This window comes from Paecilomyces variotii, assembly GCF_004022145.1.
Source record: "Paecilomyces variotii strain CBS 101075 chromosome Unknown C8Q69scaffold_1, whole genome shotgun sequence".
NCBI lineage: Eukaryota > Fungi > Ascomycota > Eurotiomycetes > Eurotiales > Thermoascaceae > Paecilomyces > Paecilomyces variotii.
Genome location: NW_021167140.1, coordinates 1,993,648 through 2,014,086, shown reverse-complemented (window position 1 = coordinate 2,014,086; position 20,439 = coordinate 1,993,648). Strand labels below are relative to the sequence as shown.

The 20,439-nt window shown below is 48.9% G+C and overlaps 7 protein-coding genes across 7 annotated transcripts; 4 read left to right on the top strand and 3 right to left on the bottom strand.

Moving 5' to 3' along the window:
• Nucleotides 1–751: 751 nt before the first annotated feature.
• C8Q69DRAFT_524141 (C6 transcription factor) lies at nucleotides 752–3,382 on the top strand (the record flags this gene model as incomplete). The annotated part of the gene is made up of 1 exon (XM_028633577.1): nucleotides 752–3,382. One exon carries the CDS (start codon nucleotides 752–754, stop codon nucleotides 3,380–3,382), a length of 2,631 nt encoding a protein of 876 aa, XP_028489143.1.
• Nucleotides 3,383–4,311: 929 nt separating this feature from the next.
• On the bottom strand, nucleotides 4,312–6,251 carry C8Q69DRAFT_440588 (putative polyamine transporter; the record flags this gene model as incomplete). Its single annotated transcript, XM_028628668.1, has 8 exons — nucleotides 4,312–4,609; nucleotides 4,677–4,890; nucleotides 4,965–5,069; nucleotides 5,135–5,170; nucleotides 5,236–5,531; nucleotides 5,599–5,623; nucleotides 5,681–6,000; nucleotides 6,055–6,251. 8 exons carry the CDS (start codon nucleotides 6,249–6,251, stop codon nucleotides 4,312–4,314), a joined length of 1,491 nt encoding a protein of 496 aa, XP_028489142.1.
• A 3,303-nt stretch (nucleotides 6,252–9,554) lies between these two features.
• On the top strand, nucleotides 9,555–11,907 carry C8Q69DRAFT_27201 (hypothetical protein). Its single transcript, XM_028626806.1, has 9 exons — nucleotides 9,555–9,729; nucleotides 9,785–9,810; nucleotides 9,867–10,039; nucleotides 10,094–10,185; nucleotides 10,241–10,528; nucleotides 10,584–10,798; nucleotides 10,866–10,902; nucleotides 10,958–10,988; nucleotides 11,069–11,907. Exons 1-9 carry the CDS (start codon nucleotides 9,690–9,692, stop codon nucleotides 11,502–11,504), a joined length of 1,338 nt encoding a protein of 445 aa, XP_028489141.1. The 5' UTR covers nucleotides 9,555–9,689; the 3' UTR covers nucleotides 11,505–11,907.
• Nucleotides 11,908–13,180: 1,273 nt separating this feature from the next.
• Nucleotides 13,181–14,883, top strand: C8Q69DRAFT_503023 (pentachlorophenol monooxygenase; the record flags this gene model as incomplete). The annotated part of the gene is made up of 2 exons (XM_028632450.1): nucleotides 13,181–13,756; nucleotides 13,822–14,883. 2 exons carry the CDS (start codon nucleotides 13,181–13,183, stop codon nucleotides 14,881–14,883), a joined length of 1,638 nt encoding a protein of 545 aa, XP_028489140.1.
• Nucleotides 14,884–15,408: 525 nt separating this feature from the next.
• On the top strand, nucleotides 15,409–16,641 carry C8Q69DRAFT_394959 (nucleotide-diphospho-sugar transferase; the record flags this gene model as incomplete). The annotated part of the gene is made up of 3 exons (XM_028627671.1): nucleotides 15,409–15,790; nucleotides 15,865–16,523; nucleotides 16,579–16,641. 3 exons carry the CDS (start codon nucleotides 15,409–15,411, stop codon nucleotides 16,639–16,641), a joined length of 1,104 nt encoding a protein of 367 aa, XP_028489139.1.
• A 260-nt stretch (nucleotides 16,642–16,901) lies between these two features.
• C8Q69DRAFT_27358 (regulator of chromosome condensation 1/beta-lactamase-inhibitor protein II) lies at nucleotides 16,902–18,051 on the bottom strand. Its single transcript, XM_028626826.1, has one exon. The coding sequence runs from the start codon at nucleotides 17,803–17,805 to the stop codon at nucleotides 17,206–17,208; it is 600 nt and encodes a 199-aa protein (XP_028489138.1). The 5' UTR covers nucleotides 17,806–18,051; the 3' UTR covers nucleotides 16,902–17,205.
• Nucleotides 18,052–18,087: 36 nt separating this feature from the next.
• Nucleotides 18,088–20,107, bottom strand: C8Q69DRAFT_451383 (alcohol acetyltransferase). The gene is made up of 2 exons (XM_028629487.1): nucleotides 19,735–20,107; nucleotides 18,088–19,667 (listed from the first exon to the last, which is right to left on the bottom strand). Exons 1-2 carry the CDS (start codon nucleotides 19,763–19,765, stop codon nucleotides 18,298–18,300), a joined length of 1,401 nt encoding a protein of 466 aa, XP_028489137.1. The 5' UTR covers nucleotides 19,766–20,107; the 3' UTR covers nucleotides 18,088–18,297.
• Between the last annotated feature and the right edge of the window lie 332 nt (nucleotides 20,108–20,439).

Genomic DNA, 20,439 nt, shown 5'->3' with positions numbered 1-20,439 from the left:
CTATCTATGGTATGCCCGATCCCGAACCACTGCAAATACAAATATATCTGAACGGCGACTGGTCAACTCTATATTCTGATAAGTACAAATGAGATTTTACCTTGTGTATCGATTCCGTCGAGGATAAAGCTATCTGTTAAACTCAACAAGATCTTTAAGCCCCGTTGAACCGGCTCTTTAAGCTTAACGATGGAGACAGCACGTCTCAACTGGTGGACTTACTAAGGAGCATTGGTCCTTCATCTGGCGCGGCAGTGGCCAGAAGCTGCACCGTTCGTATCAGATCATTAATCTGGTATCATGTGTTTTGTCGATAGTTTAGTACAGCTTACCCTCGTGGTTAGACGAACTGGAGATCTCAAACCACAGAACCAAGCTCGTATCATGGGAAATTGTAGAGTATGAGATAGTCTAATACACAATATCAGAATTAATTGTCCAAAGCATCATTGTCGACGTCCCCTGGAAACACCAGTATAAGAATACTGATGACCGACGACGGAACTACTCCGTACACCGACTAATCTTATCTAATCCGTTCCGCAGACAATGGCGGAACGTGACTAAAGGACCAGAAACCCCACGACACATACCCCAGATCGTCCCCGTGGGAATCGTCTTCTAGGAAAACATTGAAAAAGCAATCGCGGTGATTGTGTATCGTCTCTCCTCGACGCCTTGGATGTCTCTCACGAGTGTGCATCGTTCGCCACGGCAGGTCATGTCCGCGTGTTCCTAAACGCCAGCCCTCATGGAAGAGGGATCGGAGCTCAGAGGCTCTCGTCGCAAGAGGGTATCGCGCGCCTGCGACCGCTGTCGCAGCAAGAAGGATAAATGCGACGGGATTCGCCCGACCTGCTCGGCTTGCCAGACATCCGGTCACGTCTGCTCCTATGACCCCCATGCGAAGAAGCGTGGTCTGCCCGAGGGCTATGTCAGAGGCCTCGAGAAACTATGGGCACTGTCCCTCTGCAATATCGACGGGCTCGAGGACACCATGCTGAACTTGCTGGGGGTAACGGCAGAGTCCGCTACACGACGGCCGCAACTGATGAGTCTCTGGACCGATGATAGCGCCGCAGAAAGCCTGCACGAGACCTGGAAGTCCAGCAAGCTCTATGGTGCCCTCGAGAAGATGCTCACAAACCAGGATGCCGATCGAACCCTGCCCTTTGTCAAATGCCCCCGCGGCCATAGCGATGAGGAATGGGGCTTCCGCGTTGCACGAGATTCCACCTCCAAGGCGTTGGATACGCCCCGGGTGGTGAATACTTCCGACGCTCCCCCAGCGAAGAGGCCCAGACATTCTTTCTCGACGGACACTGATAGGGATAGGTCGGCGGCATCCAGTCCGCAGGCTTTGGAATTGCCGCCGCAGACCTCCCAGTTATTAGAATGGTACTTCGCCAAAACGCATACCTGGTTCCCCATTATCGCCAAGCACAATGTTCTCAAGGCGTCCTACCTCTACCCCACGGCTCCTGTTTCGGCTGGGAAGTCTACATCTGGTTCTGGAGATCATGCCGCTCTGTGGGCTATCCTCAGTTATACGGTTGCTCAACGGCATCCCATACGGGTTGGATCGGCGGAGAACACGGGAAATGCTATGTCGCCAAAGGTGCAGGAATACTACAAGGTGGCACGCAGCCTAATCCCATCGGAGAAGGAGAAATTCGAGATAGGCCATATCCAGGCCTTATTGCTATTGACGATGGTCAATATGGGTCTGGAGGACTGGACGGCGGCCTGGCTGCTCAGTGGGCAGGCGACACGCATGGTGGTCGCGATGGGACAAGGAGGCATTCTCCCACCGCCCCGAAGGGCGTCGGAGATCAAGCAGGGAAAAGCGGCCTTTCTGGGTTGTTTCGTGATCGACTCCCTGCTGGCTGTTCGCCTCTCGCGATGCCCCTGTATGCGGCCAGAAGACCTGGCCAAGATCCCGCCTCTGGAGGAAGACGGTCTGGAAGAATGGAGCCCATGGGTAGATGTTCTCTGTCTATCTGGCGAACATCGGACCCAGGGACCAGGTATGCCTCGTCGTGGTCCGCTCTTGGCTCTCAGTTGTTTCAATCGCCTGATCGAACTGGCAGCGGTTCTGAACAAGATTGCGCGGGATCTCTCAACAGGCAATCGTGACCAGGTCCTCACGCAGCGGATTCTCCGGGATTTAAAGAAATGGGACGAACGATTGCCATCAAGGTGTCGACTGATGGAAGTTGAAGGTAGTTCCTCGGATGGCTCTCCACCGTTACTCCCGCACCAGACGTATCTGGCTCTGACGTACGCGGCGACCTTATTGTCTTTATTCTCCCGTCTCACGGCCGGTGAACGTGATCAGCCTGGTATGCAGAGACCGTCCTTTGATGCGACCAAGAAACTTCTATACCGCATAGCACCGCTGCTATCGCAACATGGTCAAAATTTCAATTCATGCGGACTACCGCCCATCTTCGAGTTCGCCTGTCGTTCTATAGTCGAAAGAGCGTCGAATGTACGGGAGAAACTCGAGTTGGAAAGTTTCCCATTCCGTAGATGGCTGGAAACAGTCCTCCAGGAGATCTTCGAGATTGGTCACTGTTGGCCTGCATTCCGATCCCTGGCGACATCTATTGAGCGACGTGCCCTCTTGGGTGATACGTCCCGTTCATTAGCTGTCGGGAAAAGGCGATTGATATCCCCGGAGAAATCCACACAGGACATCTGGAATTCTCTTCCCCTAGGCGCGGGCGCTGCGGACGCCGCTATAAGACAGCCAGAGAAAATGAACGATAACCCTATAGCGCCTTCGTCGTGGGGTTCTTTCCATCGAAATGGAAACACTGACACCGATTTCACTCCTCCCATCATGGGAATCAGAATCCCTATAGATTCTTATTACCTCACACCACAGAATTCCGCAACGGAAAATGTCGACCTTTCGATTCTCTCGGAGCTTTTCTCACGGCCACTGGATACTCCAGTCGAGATTAGCAAGACCGTTTCGCAGATCGGACCAGAGGCAAGCCTAGGACCTGGTGCTCAGACGCATCCTCCAACTCCTGATTCCTCCGCCGCGAACGCAGCCCAGCCTTCCAGCTCAAACAACGCGCCACATGGTACAGGTCAGGGAACCCAGGCCGCCGTTGAGAACCCATCCCCTCATGGTGACCTAGATTCTATCTTCAACGATCTTGCCTATCTAGACACAAACGAGTGGGCCAACAGTCGTGAAGAGGCGTTGGAAGACTTCGGTTTTATCGACGACAGTACATTCCAAGCATTCTGCAATGATCCCGACCGCTTGATCGGCTCGCAGCCATTGACCCATCCGCAATCTATCGCGGACATATGGCCTCCCCCTGGCTTCTTCCCGGAAGCGTTCCAGGGGAACAACGAAGGCTGACTTTGAAGTTTCCCTGGAGTGAAAGTTCTCGATGGACCTATCAGAAAGATATCCACATATAAACTTTGCACAAGACGGCAAATACGATATAATGCTCTTCCTTGACAATAGCCGTTAGGAAGGAAGGTCGCAATTCTATGCGCCCGCTCGTGCATGAATTTGTCTCCTCGAGGTAAGTTGTATACAAACCTCCATTCATGAGTCTTAAACAACAGAACACTAACAATACACAGTCAATTTACAAAATACAGGACCGCGATCACATGCGCGACTGTATCCCAACAGGAAACCTGCTTCCCTCTGGCTGGGCCATCTTACCTGGCAGCAGTCCTGGGGCTGCAGATTCACTTCCGGTTGTGGTCCCATTGTGTAGACCACAGATGCTCCTAAAAGCACTAAGATCGGCTATCGTTTTGCCCTCGGAGCGCAACTGGGCGCGTATAGACCTGCCTTTGCAGTTGATCAGCGCCAAGTGACAGGCATTATAAAAAACTTTTGACGCCTACATCGGTAGTGAGTATCGAATGAATTAACTAGGCTAAATCATAATATATCGCTCTCCATGTGCATTGGATATAAGAATTATTATGTCCATTGCACAGGATCAGCAGTCGTGAATTTAGCTCTGTGTAGTCCATTTCCTGTCGAAGGACATCTAGCAATCGTCTGACTGTAATTGAGCATAAGAACAGTCCTTTGGGCTATATTTACTATTTACAATACGCAGTGAGGAAACACCTTATTAACATCAAAAAATATATTCACATGCCTTTAATCACAATCAATATAGAACAGTACAAAATCACATAATCCACCATCAAAGCAAGCGGTTTATCCTTATTCACAAATAAGACTTTCACATAAATTCAGATATACAACACCTTGGCACGTTGATCATATATATACGCATCATTCGTTTCTGATCTGCCTCAGGCATCCTCAGAATGTTCTGCCTCTTGATGTCTCATATGATCGTCTAGATCTAGACCATCAATCGAGTCCTGTTTGCCTCGCTGAGTGACAATGACAGGAACAATGGTCAGGACGATGCAAACAGCGACAATGGCAGCTTGCACACCGAAGACGACACCGACGCCATCTCGCGCAACCCACGAGGGCTGGAAGTACCCAACGCTGAACCCCCCACAGGTGCGCCACATGTTGATGATGGCCGATACACCAGTAGCATGGGAAGGATATTTCTCAAGGGCGTATGCGGTGATTGCGCTTTTATGATGTCTTGTTAGCATTCCTGTTCCCATCTCAAGATCTTCAGGGACAGGGGTAAACCTACACAGTGGAACCGATCATTCCGGTATTTACTAGGACCCAGCCGAAAGCAAGACCGATCCAGTGTTTACCGAATTGGAGAGTTAGGCCATACGTGAGCAGACCGCCGGCCATAGCGCAGATAGGCACCCAGACACCATGAAGACGATACTCGGGACGCCAGTGGAAGCGCCGTTTCTTGAAGATCCATTCGTTGAAGTAGTAGCCGAATATGTAACCTATTCGGGAGAGAGAATATCATCAGAGCTGTGGGCCAGAGTGATTATTGGTTGGTTTGCCAGGTAAGACATACCACAGATAGCACCGATGACACCAGCGAAACGCAACGACGATGCCTGCACCGTGTTGAAAAAGTATGGCGCCGCATGGAGGAATCCATCGATTGTAGTGGTGATTCCTTAGGAAAGCCAGTCAGTACAGAGGCACTACCCAGATAGATGGGAATATCATGAGAGAACATACCGATAGGCCAAGTGAAATTCACCATGGTTGCGATTCCTAGAAAGAGAATATGTCAGTATTAACAAGGAGTAGTTGATGCAGATTGTGAGATTAGCACATACCTGTGAGGAGCAAGGGAAACTTGAAAATCAGAAGCACAAGAGTCTTGCACTCGTACGCGAACGTGGAAGCCTTGGCTTGGTTTGTCTTTCCAATGCTGAAAAGCGACTTGAACCACGATGTTGACACATGGCTACCTCGTACATAGTAGGTTTCGTAGCCAAAGCAGAGAACCAGTAGCGTTGAAAATCCATACAGCCCTGTTAGGACAGCAAACGATACTTTCCACCCGGCAGCGTTGGAGATGTAGCCTGCGATGGCAGGACCAAGGAATGGTCCAGCGAGGAAGGTAGTACCCCTAGGGATATTAGTATTGATGCAAGACAAACAATGGGACCGCTGAAGTAGAGATAGCAATAGCATACCAGATGTTGATCATGCTTGGCCAGTCTATAAGGGAAAATTAGTAAAATTATAGAATATAGGTAGGAGATAATCGAGACTGACCCTCTGGTGCGTACATATCATGGATGATAGGAAGTCCAACAACTTGGGGAACCGTCCCGAATAGACCCTGCAGAGAGCGGAACGCAGTGAAGGTACTCCAGTCGTTTGACAATGTGGCTCCCAGAACCATGAACATAGTGATGACTTGCGGCCAAAGCCAAACGGGGAATCGACCATATGCCTCGATAAAAGGGACTGCGAATATGCCACCAAAGCCCTGCAGTAAGATGCCATAGTTCATACTCGTTGCTGAATGCGTAGTGCTGATTTTCCACTCTAGAGCCTGTGGAACAACCATAGTCGCGCCCCAAGTCATCGCACTGAGATCAATGAGCAATGCTGTGCAGATAGCATGGGGAACAAATTGCACTTACCCGTCCGCTAAGAACGAACTGGTCATGAGGGCCGTAAACAATAAGCCTTTCTTCCATGGACTCCAGTTTCGAGGATCCGCCTCATCACTGCGATCTGGTCCCTTGGACATATTTCGATCGCTACTCGTATCGGACGATGTTTGACCAACTTCGAAGGTTTTCTCCCATCGGGGAGCTTCATGACTTTGCGTGTCCATTGTATTACAGTTGTATGACGACTAGTACCTATGTAACGGCAAGGTTGGGACGACTCCCAGAAAGAAGGGGGGGAAGATATCAATTGATAGTATAGCACAGCCTCAGGCCCCTCGCAGAGGGGGGTAGGATAATGGTACAATTGTACACGACAGAAGACAAAGAAAGACGTGGGCCAGAAGAAAGAATGACAGCCTGATGGTCTGCAGGGGATGGAGTAAAAGAAGATCGATAGAATTCTACCTGCTGGAGTCCCAGTCTTTTTGAATGTCCCCAGCTGCGTGGTCACCACATGTCTGGAACTGCCAGAACCACATGGCTTGAAGTCATCTATCTCCCGATCTTATGGAGAAATCCAATCGGATGGTAAGGGCATGGCCAGCCTGCTGGTCGCCGTCCATGGCAGACGCGTGCCACAGGGTCTGTGGTCGGATCCCTGCTCCCATGAGGACCTGTCGACACTCACATTGACTTCAAAGTTCAGCGGATAGAGATCCTCGCATATGAAGAACATGTGGGCCCTTCGATAAGGTAAGTCGTAGCGTGTCCGACAGTAGGGGGGGTTCCTAGAGCCAGAACAACGGGATAAGCGCGAAATGGAAGACGACGAATTGCCCCCAATTGTGGCATCCAGATCATTCCACGAGAAAAAGACCCAAAAATCAGACAGTATCAGTCCGGTCAATATGGGTTAAGCGTTCATGATCCATCTCATTGCAGACGCGAAACACTTAGGGCTGGCTGATTCCATTCGACGGCGTAGACACCATGACCCTCGCGGCCTCGATCAAGTATGTCAGACCAGAAGCGGAAGAGAGATAGTAGTGAGCCCCAAACCTTCCACAATGTGGCATGGGGAAAGCTGGATCGACCGGAAGTAATCCGGGGCCACGCTCTCAAGTTCTGTCAAAGTCTTTTAGGTCTGGATCATCCCTTGTGGATCGTAGATAAACCTGGAGGACGAACTCTTACATTGGAAGCCTATCTGATCACCGGAGAAGATGTCTGCTAATGCGTCCCCAGAGGCGTTATGCCGGACAAGAATGCAAGGTCCAAAACCTTCGGCGAGGTTAACGGACAGCGGAACTCTGGAGTGCGATCCGGAGGTTGAACTGTGCGCGCCCTCCCAACCTCTTCTCGCCCTCTAAACATAAAAACCAGAACGCCCAAAGGCATGATGTGGACTTCGAGCTTACCCTAGGCTATCAAAGACCCACAGTTCTGCCTTTTGGAGAAGCGAGATGGGGATAGAAATTAGACGAGTGTTTTCTCCGACACGAACAGGTGGGAGAGACTCCCGACACGTCAAGAAAGGGATGATCGCCCCTTGCATTGCGCCAGGAATCGAACAACGATCGAGATGGAACACCACAAACGTGGATTGCCACATGGGCGTCTCTCCATTCTCTTGGTAAAGTTGTGATAAAATTATCATCTCTGAAACAAATCTTGAATTCCTTGTCTGGACCAGCAAGTACAAGATAGAGCAAGTTTATACGACGCCTCCCCCTGAAGCAGTCATTGTGGTGGCTATCGTCTCCGTGAATTGTTCTTTTTTTATTGTTATAGTTATTAGCGTTCCATATGGACGTAATATGTGGGCAATAAATGGCTGCGCTGAGATTGTCGTCCATTGCCCTCCATTTCGGTCTTTATTGCCCTACAAACAGCAAATCCACGACGGTCAAGGATTCATTAAACGTTTATTATCCCCGATGGAGGAACACAGGGAGAGTGGCCATCATATATATGCGTTTGTGATATCTTAGGTTTTAAGTCCCAGAAATTTGCAGTACAGCTACTGAATCAAACAGATGGGTCTGGTCTGGGGTGGATGCGAGGCAATAGTCTTTGGATTTTGAAATTCTAGCAGATGAGATATCCTGGAGATATCTTCAGACATACTTTGGTTTCAGAAGGCTCCCACTTGTCTCCCAGCATGCCAAAGGAAAGCAATGACAGCAGGTATCAGCGATGATGCGTGTTCATGGGTGCCATGTATAGACTGCCTTGGAGCTCTACGTGGTACTCAACAATAGGTAACCACCAGCTACTTAGTGGACACACAGTTCCGACATCATCTATAGATAAAGACGACATCCTTCGGTAGGGTTTGAACTCGACAATAAATGGTTCACTGGCAATTCTCTGTAATATCTGACATTGTCATCCAATGGGAAATACACATGGATCACATTTTTTTTTTCGGATATGTTTGTCGATGCAAGGAGCCGCAGACACAACTGTCCATGACTGGTTGATTTCACGCGATGGTCCCTTGCATCGGGAGAATAAGCTGTTGAACTAAATGTCTGTGTTCTTTTAGCGGCCGTAAAGGTTTGAAACCTCAACCCGCTCTCGGATACTTAGCCAAACCACCCGAACCAAACACAAGTTGACAATACTGTGCTTCAAGTGACGGCGACGCTGTCGCCTGAAGCCAAAATGGGAGAAACGGAGATCAACTGCTACTTCCCCGTTTCTGCCCTCGCCCCTCAGTTACCAAAATGAGCGATGTGCTGAAAACTGGATAGATCTCGCTAGCACGCTCTCACCGTACAGAAACCTTGAAGCATGCCACACACGATTATCTTGATCGGCTACCCAGCTGTTGAGGGTTCAACGGCGTCATCAGCTAGCTGAGCTGCATCGCGGTCAGATCGATGGCCTCCGGAAAGCAATCTTTCCTGGCCAACAGGCCTTGTTTGGTGGCTTTGATGGACAGCTTGTCTTACATATTGACGAACGTTCGCTTGAATCTGCGTGGTTGTTACCCTAAACCTAACGCATGCCCCTCGATGTCCTTCCTTTTCATACTGTACTTAGAAACCAGTCCCTTGCAGGCCAATGTCTACCATGTGCAGATAAGGTTTCTGCCACAAGTGAGCTTGCTGGACTAATTCTGGTGTTAGAAAGATGCAGTCCGGTCCACCCACAAGATGGTCGCTCATAATTCCTGCACAATAAACTCTTTGGTTATTATTCGCAGTTTCATGTGTCTGAATGTCTCGCCCTCGCGTGGATTCCCAGCTACTTGCAGATCCGCCACTATCCCTTGGGGGAGGCTGGCCGTACCTCATTCCTCCATCTGCAGGAATGACAGGAACTCTGGTTGGTTCTCTCAATCGAGGGATGCTTAACTGGAGGGGAAACTGTGATAGATCTTGCATGTCTCTCTCCAGGATATCTTGTCTGGACCATATTGACCAGCAATATTCTTTTTGATTTGGGAGTGGATAATGATAGAGGCCTGTAGGAAGCCACAAAGTCGGGTCGCCTTGGCTACACAACGATCCAGCTTGATGGTTGCGCAGAGCTCGACCACATAAACAGCAGTCTGGCCCTGTTAGTCTTTAATTGTGAACATCTGTCATTCCTTACCAAAACAGAATCAGCCTTGCTGCCATCTCGTACTGGGACCGATCTCTGTATACGCAGAGATGGATATCCCGCGCCCCAGTGAGGGTGATGTGAACATTGGTTCGATTGCCTCCCGAGCTCCGTCATGAGAGTGATTGTGCTAACCTGCGGTCAGGCACGGATATCGTCAGAGTCTGCTGGGTATGATAAAGATAGTTGATCAATTGTGCATACCACTTCTGACACAGAAAATAAAGGTCCTCACCGGCATTGTCGGAGTTGTCCTGATCTTCAGGTTCTCTATGAAAGCATGGATCCGTTGGGCCCTTCCTCAAGTGTCAGCTCCCGAAAGGGTGTGGGGATTCGAGGATCTGATATTCCTATTCGGGTATTCTCTAGATCTCCTGCATATGACTTTGATCCAGTTAAGGTACGTGAATTTCCTATGTGGTTTCCTTCGAAACAGTTACTTAATAATTTATAGCTATCAATGGGGCCTTGGACGACACTTCTACTATCTTAGTCCTACAGAGAAAGTGCAGTCATTGAGGTTCGACTTCGCGTCACAGCCGACAGGTACGTGTTCATTGCTAGATCTCTATCATCTTGTCCCTCTTCTAATTATCAATAGCTGTCGCTGCAGCCATGGTGTCGCGAACCGGGATGATGTGGTTCCTCTACCAGTGTTTCTCTGCCAGCGATAGACGTATACGGTTGAGCATTATCATCTCGATGATCATACAAGTGATAGCAAATGCCCTGACAATTGTACAAATCGTCGTGCAATGTGGACCAAATCCCTACCGTCCAGCGGATAGGACAAAGTACTTCCACTACATGTGGGATCCTCTCCCTGCGGATGGGTCAGTCAAGTGCCAGAGCCCAAACGTGCAGACGACTGTGGGATTTGTGCAAGGAGGTAAGGAGCCATCGTCCTGTATTCTCTCGAATTTCTGACTAAAGAATAATGACAGGGTTCAACACGTCTATCGACTTCTTCCTAGGCGTCATATCTGCCTTCGAGCTCTGGCAGTTCTTTATCCAGACACTACACCGTAATCCGAACGTTTCTGTTTGGACTCAGTTCAAGAGACTTAATAGTAGCGTACGGTCACGTCGTATCTGGCAGACAATAAGCTTGAGCGTGCCTCTTTTCCTTTCGGGAGCAGCCTCCATCGTTAAGACCTACGTACGTTAATTTTAAAGAGCCTAACCACTTCAATTTTGGTGTCGGATAACTAACATCATCTCTACAGCTTCTTAAATCTCTCGGAGATAGACTAGATTTCACCTGTGAGTCCTATAACGATAGCTTCTATTGTGACCACATGCTAACGTTACCATTCAGACAATATTGTGCATTTTATTCTCTGGGTCAAGTAAGCACCTTCGATCTTCCACAACTTAAAAGCTACAGGCATGCGTACAGAATACTGATCTTCATCATCATTGGCAATAGAATCGAGAATTATAGTATTCTAATCGCCACTTGCGCCCCAGTAATCCGGCTATTCCTTCGCACTTTTGTTGACAACCGTCGGGATGGGCGTTATCCTGGCTATCCTTGGTCTCGTTCACATTCGAGCAAGGATACCCAGACAATCGAGATGGGGCGCAAAACCCACCGCCGTGGGCCCCGCAGGGAGACATCTATTTCTGCCACCCCGGTGTACGGGGACAAGACCGAGCTGGACTGGGACCACTGCTCGGACCGATCCGAAAGCAGAATAATGGTGTCTTCACCAGATCAAACAGGACTTGTGCGCAGTGGACAAGTTACAGTCAAGACAGATATAGTTGTGGAGGTTGATGATGAGGAGGAAGGGAGCAGTTCAATGTCTTCGGGTCCTCGCGAGAGCGGGGGCAGTGGTCACAGAGACATGTTTGATTGCTGATCTCTTCATGCGAATATGATATCCCGCGTCTTTCTCAGTTCTATTTTTTAACTTATTTTATGTATGTATGGGACAGGATACTTGAAAATTTCAATCGTGTACAGGCTACCATAATCCATATGCGCTTACTTGCATACAACGTAAAGAGCAATTGACCGGCATACATAGCTCGTATGGCACAATGTCGACACCCATCAACACAAAACAGCCCTTCCTAGTATAGAATAGACCATACTTAACAGGACGTACACAACATCTATATAATTAGTAATGTTGTTTGGGACAACATCTCCGGACCAATAAATATTATGAGACTATCACATCAGTGCCTGCAGTCCTGAAACACAAGCAGCTTTTGACGCGTCAGCACAACTCTGCGATTATCAAACTAAGCTAACCAGACGAGTTAGTTAGTCCAGTCAGTCAAGTTCTCTCATCCATGAAAATCAAATCATAGAAGTAGATTTTTTTTTCTTTTTTTTTTTTTATCTATCTACCAGCGAAATTCGGAGATTGATAAAATTTTCCAAACTAACCTATTTCAAGCTCTTCAATATCCCATGAACCGTTATAAAATAACTCAAAATGAAGATCAATTTCCTTGCTGGATCAAATAATATCCCGAAATTCAAACACAAAAAGGGTGGACCCCACTAACTAAGTACCATATGGTACTTACAAATGTGTGCTTCAAGTGAGATCCCGCGTTTGGGTGGGAGACCGAGTTATTACCGCCAAAAAAAAGCATATCATACTTATCCATTTCCATAGCTACGGTGAGTACTTGTACTAAGTGTCAAGGAGGGGAGAATGATTTTCATGGTTAGTACTACCTTCTATGGTGGTGCCATCAGTTGGACCGTTGGCTAACCTCGGCTTTCATGCCATGTGGGATGGATGGTCCCTCCTTTTCCGATGAGGGGGTTCATAGGGGGAGTTTTTGGTGTCCCACCTTTAGTCCCGAAGACGTTTACCCAAATGGGGAATATGGTGCTGTAGCATGTTGAGGGAGTAAGGCTTTGTGAAAAGATAGGGGATACACTGTTACGACAAGAAGATTCTTGAATTCGGATCAGAATTACGATAATGTAGGATTTCTAGCTTATATTCATTTTTAATTCCAGGTGACCAAGGTGGTAGGATAGAGGAGGGGGGGGGGGGGTCTGCTTCAAGATCTTGACGTGCCGAAAAAGGAATCGAAACACCCACATATTTTCTTTTCTTCCTTTTTTCTTTTTTCTCTGCGGTTATTCTAACCATCGCGTCTTTCGGCTAAAGCCTCTACTAGGATCAGGAAACACTACCCGAAGCGCATCGGTTCATGTATCCTACAACGTCCTCGTCAGTATATGGGGACATGGGATGATTCTGGGGCCCCGCCTGTGGGGCAGGAAATTAAGTCCTATGCTAAGATCTATATCCGATTATCGGATCAGATAATAATCTGCCTCTCAACCCTACAGCTGGATTTGGATATTTAGATTCAATGGATGTCCTACACGACGAACTTCCACTTCCCACCTTCTGCTCTTTCATCTTCCCGCCCCTATACAGCCCCACAGGCAGGTCGCCTGGTGTGGAGAGAGACAATGGAGACCCCACGAGGTTCTTTCGCAGGTCGATTTATATCTGGAGTGATTGATCGAAGTTTCAGGATGTTCCAGGGCAAAAAAACAATGGAAGACACAATCAAGAACGAGATCCTTATCGTTGGAGGAGGGCCTACGGGCCTCTTGCTCGCCTATGAGCTCCTTCGCCGACAAGTTCCTGTGCGGATCATCGAGAAACGACAGGGTCCGTCGCATACGACAAGGGCCATGACCTTGCATGCGCGGACCCTGGAGATGCTTGATCATATGGGAATGGCACACAGACTGGAGCAGGTCTGTCTGGAATGCCCAGGAAACCTGTATCACTTTCCAGGACTCAGCGAAGACGAATGGCCTCGAACAGATTACCGAGTACTACCGACGCGATATCCTTTCTACTACAAGATCAGTCAGGAAAATGTCGAGTTGGTGCTGCGGGAGCAACTGTTCGCGAATTACTCCATTGGCCCAGAATATCGTACGGAGCTAGTGGCCCTGGAGCAAGACGAGCACAAGTCAGTAACGGCTACTATTCGGCACCCAGATGGCAGCATCGAGAAGGCCTCCTATCCCTATGTGATAGGATGTGATGGTGTCCACAGTTTTGTCCGGAAGGCAGCAGATATCAAGTTCGAGGGCGAGACCGTCGCCGTGATGTCAATGGTGAGAAACAGTTCCTTGGCTGCGCTAGGTGATGAAACAGAACTAATGAACCCGAATCTTTTCAGATGGACGTGGAACTCAGCAACGTCACTTTTGATGACCGATGGATGAACTACTATTTCAACAAGGACCTCTTTATGAACTGCACCAAGATGCCCGGGAAGTACTGGCGCATCTATATGAGTGAACCGACCGGGAAATACGTCTTCGACAAGGACCCGCAAAAAGCATACCAGGAAGTCGCAGACAAACTGGGTGTTGGATTCAAGGTGGGAAAACCGGATTGGGTGACGGCCTGGGATGTCCGCAACCATATGGCGGAGCGGTATCGTGCTGGGCGATTGATCATCTGTGGTGACGCCTCTCATGTCCACTCCCCAAGTGGTGGACAAGGAATGAACTGTACGATGCAGGACGCATTCAATCTGGGTTGGAAGCTGGCTGCTGTCTTCAAAGGGGAAGCAGATGATTCTATTCTCAACACGTATGAGAAGGAGCGGAAACCAATTGGTAGCCAGGTCACCGAAGGCGCACTCGCAACACATCACATAGTCATGGGATTCGGTGTCGAGCCCGAGGACCGTCTCCATCTCACCAAGGAACCAGGCTGGGAGGAACGCACCATCAAACTCGTATCCGGTCTGTCACACAATTACTGTGATGTGACTGTCCTTCCTGAAGGCTTGACTCCAGTTAGCGGTCCCAAACCGGGCGAACGCGCTCCAGATGCGTTGCTTGTGAGGGAACCCAAAAGACGCTTATATGACGCCCTGCGTCGACCGCAGTTCACGGTTCTCGTGGCCCCTGGTACAGCGAACCCGGACAGTGTCATCGACATCGGGACATCAGTTCGTGATAAACTGAACAAGCTATATCCCAGGCAGGTTTCGACCTATCTGATCTCGCGGCAACGGGAACAGCGTTTTGACATCGATCACGAGACTGTTGATGAACTTGATGAATTTGAGACGCGGTACGATATTCCTGCAGAGGGTCGCCTGATAGTTATCCGACCAGACTTGTACGTTGGCATGGCATGTATCCCCGGTGAATGGGAGAAGCTCATCACCTACCTATCGCAATGGTACGGTGCTGGGGCTCAATCTGCAAATGGTGTGCTGAACTGAAGAATTGGTGGTTTCGCTTGTATGTAGTAACAAATGCGCTAGATACTTAGATAGTCCATTCTCTGACAGGACATGAAAGCGAGTCTCATCGCTGTTTTCCCTGAATGCCTGACTTCACTTCTAACAGGTTCTGTTGTGGTCGCTCTTGTGGTGTAATGACCGACTTAGGTAGATAGGTAGGTAGTACTTGATTATCGGGCCGTTTTGGCCCTTTGCAATGTCTCCCTTGACGGTTGGAAATTGTCTGTTACAATATCTTGCATTCAATGCGTTTAACACCCGCATCATCTTGGGTCCTCAATGTATGCGTAAGATCATGTAGACAGTGAGATTTGACAGCCATGAAAAGGAACCAACTTCAGGGGCGGGAAGCGGTGATCACGTGTCTGTTCCGACGATGAACCTGACGCGTCACAGCAAGATGACTTCTTTTCACTTGCAACAGTCCTGTCGAGGATGTCCAGAGCTGCTGATCGGACGTCCCCGGGACTCAAAGATGCATTCATGCCTCCCAAGCTGGGGCACATGCCAGCTGGGCGTCCAGTTCGACGCTTCCGAACCTATGCGATTCTAGCCATCTTCGTTTTGGCGTTTCTCTGGTACAACCATCACCGTTCACATCGCCTTTCAAACTCGCCCTTCTACCGCTATGAAGCTGTCGACTGGTCTCGATACGCATACGTGCAGTATGCGACCTCCAGCGCATATCTCTGCAACTCCATCCTGATATTCGAGGCTCTGCACCGGCTCGGGAGCCGCGCAGAACGGGTTCTCTTCTATCCCGAGGAATGGGATACTTTGATCGAGAGTGCAACAGATCGTAACAGCCAACTACTAGTTCTTGCGCGGGACCAGTACAATGTACAACTTATGCCGATCGATGTACAATTTGTCAGGGGTGGCTCAAGTTCGTCCGGCGCCGTCATGTCTTCGTCCAAGTCGTAGTTATCAAATGGCTGACAAATCTTAATCTCTATACAGACGATGTGGATTCTTGGGATAGTAGCATCACGAAGCTCCTCGCATTTAGCCAGACCCAGTACGACCGCGTATTGCATATTGATTCTGATGTTACCATCCTACAAGAGATGGACGATCTCTTCTTCCTGCCTCCAGCGAAAGCGGCAATGCCTCGGGCGTATTGGGAATACGCACAGACTAGGAAGCTGACTTCCCTTCTTATCTTGATTGAGCCTTCCTATCGGGAATATAAAGCCCTCATGGATGCTGCCCAACCGATCATCGCTGGCCAAGTTGGCGCGGGTCAAGCGGCCCCAGATAACGAGACGACAGAAGTGCGATACGACATGGAATTGCTGAATGATCGCTACGGCGATTCTGCCATGGTCCTTCCCCACAGGCAATATGGTCTCGTCACGGGAGAGTTCCGGACGAAGGATCACAGAGCCTATCTCGGAAATGAATACGAGACTTGGGATCCAGACAAGGTCCTCAAAGAAGCCAAGCTCGTTCATTTCTCTGACTGGCCGCTACCTAAACCCTGGATAATGTGGCCGCAAAAACTGTTGGCAGAGATGCTTCCCCGATGTGACAATAAGCCAGGTACGCCAGAAGAGAGCGGGTGCCGCGACCGAGAAGTATGGAGAGAGTTGTATGAAGATTTCCGAAGAAGAAGAAAGGTGAGATCAAAAATGAATTCGAAACCTGTTCCTGAATTGACAAAAACTGTGTTAGGACATCTGCAAGCTGCTTAGTTACCCTGCTCCGGATTGGCCACCGAGGAACCAAGCGGAATAGTAAACCAATTAAGAAGCTACAAAATTCCGCATATCATTCAAGGACCAAGAGGAAGTCAGTGGCTGTTTCTACTTTCTAAATTATGCATGCATAGCGTGGTAGGAATCAATCGGTAACTAGGGTACATGGAATTGCACCTGGACTGGTTCCTTGCTTGCCCAACAGGAGTGGAATATTTGGGTCTACTTCCTATACCACTTGCCCTTTATGGAAACTAAAGGTTACGGTGCTATTTGGTCGAAACGGTGTTTGGGCGACATTGACGCGGGCACTGACGCTTGATACCGGTGTCTTTTCTCCTTCCACTGCGGTAAATGATAAGTTACTTAAGGATAGACGGAAAATAAGACTTGAACCGTCGCGTCGACATTCTCCGTACGTACATCTATGTGATAAGGGCTTGGATAGCAGAGGAAGCCGTATGCAATGCAGGGGTGGACTTCAATATGAGAAATGGCCTACACTATTCTTTTGACTTAAGTTGATGTGGTCCCGCAAGTATAGAATATTGACCACCCGATCCTGCCCAGGTGAGTTTCTTATCCCGAACAGCAGTATTATCGATCAAGGTCGGGACGGTAACTTCGTCCAAGTTAGGGCGTAAACCCGCCCGTCTTGCGTCAAGACAATTGTCGCGCTATTACCTGCTGTAACGCTCACGATTTCCGTACCAGGCGGAAAGCTGTTTCCAGGAATAGCAGTTGGAGTAGATTCGTGCGGATTTAGTTCAATATCACTACTCGTGCCCGAACTGGAATCGTCTTCTGCCGCGTCCATATCCTTCAATCCTCCTTCCCAGGGGGTATCGCGACCTAGGGCGTAGTTATCATTAACGCCCCAGGTCAGCACCTTGCCGTCGAATGTCAAAGCAGCAACATGCATTCCACCCGCAGAAAGTTGAACAACCCCGACTTTCTCTGCATCTAGGAGAGGGTTTAGCCGGGGCCTCTTGACGTCGACTGACTTTTTAGGTCCCAGCCCGAGCTCTCCTGTGCTGCCTCCTCCAAACACATATACGTCGAGTCTCGTGGTTGGCGCTTTATTTTCAATGATTGGTCCAAGAGCCTGGTTTCTAGGTCTCCTTGCCATCGACTTGACGCGTCTGGATGGAGGCTCTGGGGACTGAGCCCGTCGCTTTTGCGACTTTGCAGACTTCGGAGGCATGATATTCAGTAAGTAAGATAATTCAAGGCTGTAGCTGCAAACGTGATATGATGACTGGACAACAGGAAAACATCAACCGCGTGACGAGCTTGGGCCGTGTACTGTTAAGCCGCCGGATTGAGAATCATGTCTACAATTAACCCGCAATACTGACCTTATGCTAAGACAGCAGGGACTGTTTATGATGCTAATCGCGTCTCCGGGTTTCTTTAAAGGATGTTTAGAGCACACTACTTAGCGTGGCTTGGCATGTTACCCCTGGTCGAATAGGGAAAGATGATGGACAAGTCCAACAGAAAGTATAGTGATTCTTGTCATTAACATTATTATTATTCCCTGTTCTCGGGGAGCCCCGTATGGATATTAGTATTAATATTAGTATTAATAGCGGTCATATGAAAACCACGTGCCTTGACTAGGTAGGCAATGAGCAAAGAGCTAACGGCACTCTGGGATGTGGAAGAAGGGCCGCCCCATCATCTGTATGCGTGTTTAAGGCAACACCAAATCCTCCAGACCATGTTTGACACCGTGCATGAGTTGAAGGAGGAGTTCTTCATTAAAGGCTGCGTCAGCCCAGGCAAATCCTATCGTCAGACAGCCATCTCCTCCTGTCACCACGCAGGCTTCGAACGGAGTTCCGAAATGGTTGCCGGATTGGCTGAATAGCATCTTTCCCACTCGTGGTCCAGCATTGCTAGTTGTTGCCGCAGGTTCCGCTGACTCTTTAGGACTAAATAGACCGACATTGGAGATGGAGAAGCTGTTTGTCCGAGGTTTGCCGATCTTTGAAAGAAGCATCTTATTGACGTCTGGTATAAACCGAAGCAGGCCAATGGGGTTATCCTTCCCTTTTGTGTCGATCAACTTGAGTATGTTCTCTCGGGATTGACGGGCTATGTGCCACGGGAAGTCATCGGTCTGAAGAGCGTTGCGAATATAGGTTTCAGAGTAGGCCGCAACATAGCAACCTATAGTATTGTCGTCGACAGCATTCACATCCATCCAGCGTCGGGCGGTAGCTGCTCCATTGCAAAGCAGTTTGCCGTATGTGGATGGAAGTATACTGAACAAAGTTCTTGCAATTTGCACCTGGAGCAAGGCAGACACCGTTGTCTCATTTTCCCTGCAGATCGATAAGAGCCGTGCGGTTGTATCTTTCGAGAACCGCATTGATCGGTAGCGCGACTTTGGGGTAGTTCCGGTCGGATTTGCAACCCAGAGACCTCGCTCCTGCCAGCCAATGCTGGACCAAAAGACCTCTTTCAAGAGATATAGCGGTGATATGGTGATGTAAAGCGCGGACTCCAAAGCTGGCGAAATCTCTCGGCTGGGGGAAATAACTTCCGTTGGTGGGGTCCCGTTAAATGATACCAGGGCCTCAGAAAACGCTCTGTGGAAGATAAGACCCGACATGCCGTCCCCAAGTGCATGGTGAAAGATGAATGCGACGTCAAAAGCCGATCGATCCTCGGAATCCAGTATAACCACTAGGCGCCAAGCAGTGGACATCTCAGATCCGGGATCGGTCTTGAAAGACGTATTGTGCTGGGTCTCCAGCAGGCTATCTAATTCCGCATCCTCGTCGTCATCGTTAGTAAGATGAATCTTACGCGAATAGAAAGACACTGTTCGGTCGAGAGTGATCTTTGGTAGCCGTGCAAAGTACGGCTCTCTGCTGCCCTCGTCAACCGGGACAGCCGATAGCATGGGATAGTCATTTATCACAGTAGCACACGCTCCATAGATCCGATCCTTCAGCGACGACTCATCATCGTAAGGCACGAGATGCCTCGCTGTGAGGGCGACGTTGTTGTAGAAGCCAAGATGATGGCGGGCCGTGGAATATCGCTCCAATGGACCTATAATGTGTGTCAGAAATATTGATTGTGGCCTCTGAGTACCTGTTAGTTCCATCTCGATACTCACCGACTGGTCGTAGCTTTTCTAGGGTTGTCATTGTTCATTCAGTTTGGTTGTTACTCGTCTTCTCCTGGTCTCTGTACGAGCAATTGATGATCGAAACGACACAATTCCTAATGTACGATTTCAGGGGTTCAAAACATGCTTCTTGACAGTGAAAGTCCGGACAGATAAACACAGGATGATTGTTGTTGGCGTCCAGGCAGCACCTTTCAGGAACAGGAAGGAACCTCGTGCTTTTGTAGATTGACTCGCTTAGGGTCTTGGCAATGACGCATCTCGGTCGCAAAATCTAATCGAAAGATTGAAAGAGGTAATTGAATTGATTATTGCAATCCGTAGTAGAAACTGACTGATAATTGCTTATGTTTGGTTCAGTTCGAAGTCCATCAAAATACCCTGTTACATGGTGTCTGGTTACTTTATGTACTGTATGCACAATGCCTGTCTGTTAGTATCTAGTAAACAAACAAGCTTCTCACCGCTTCGTTCAAAAGTCGTCGAAGATGGAACGCTTTCCCTATCCGCGATTCTCCTTCTTGGCTTGTCTTGTCGCAGCAATTTGTCAAAGGCTAACCTTACCATCTCTCAGCCGATCCCCAGAGCACCTGTGGCTCGTATCTCCATGATCTCCATGTAAGCTACAGGGAGTCAGCGATACCGTGGGATGCCGTGGCTGTAGCCAATAGGTATTTCTGCTTGGGTACGTCA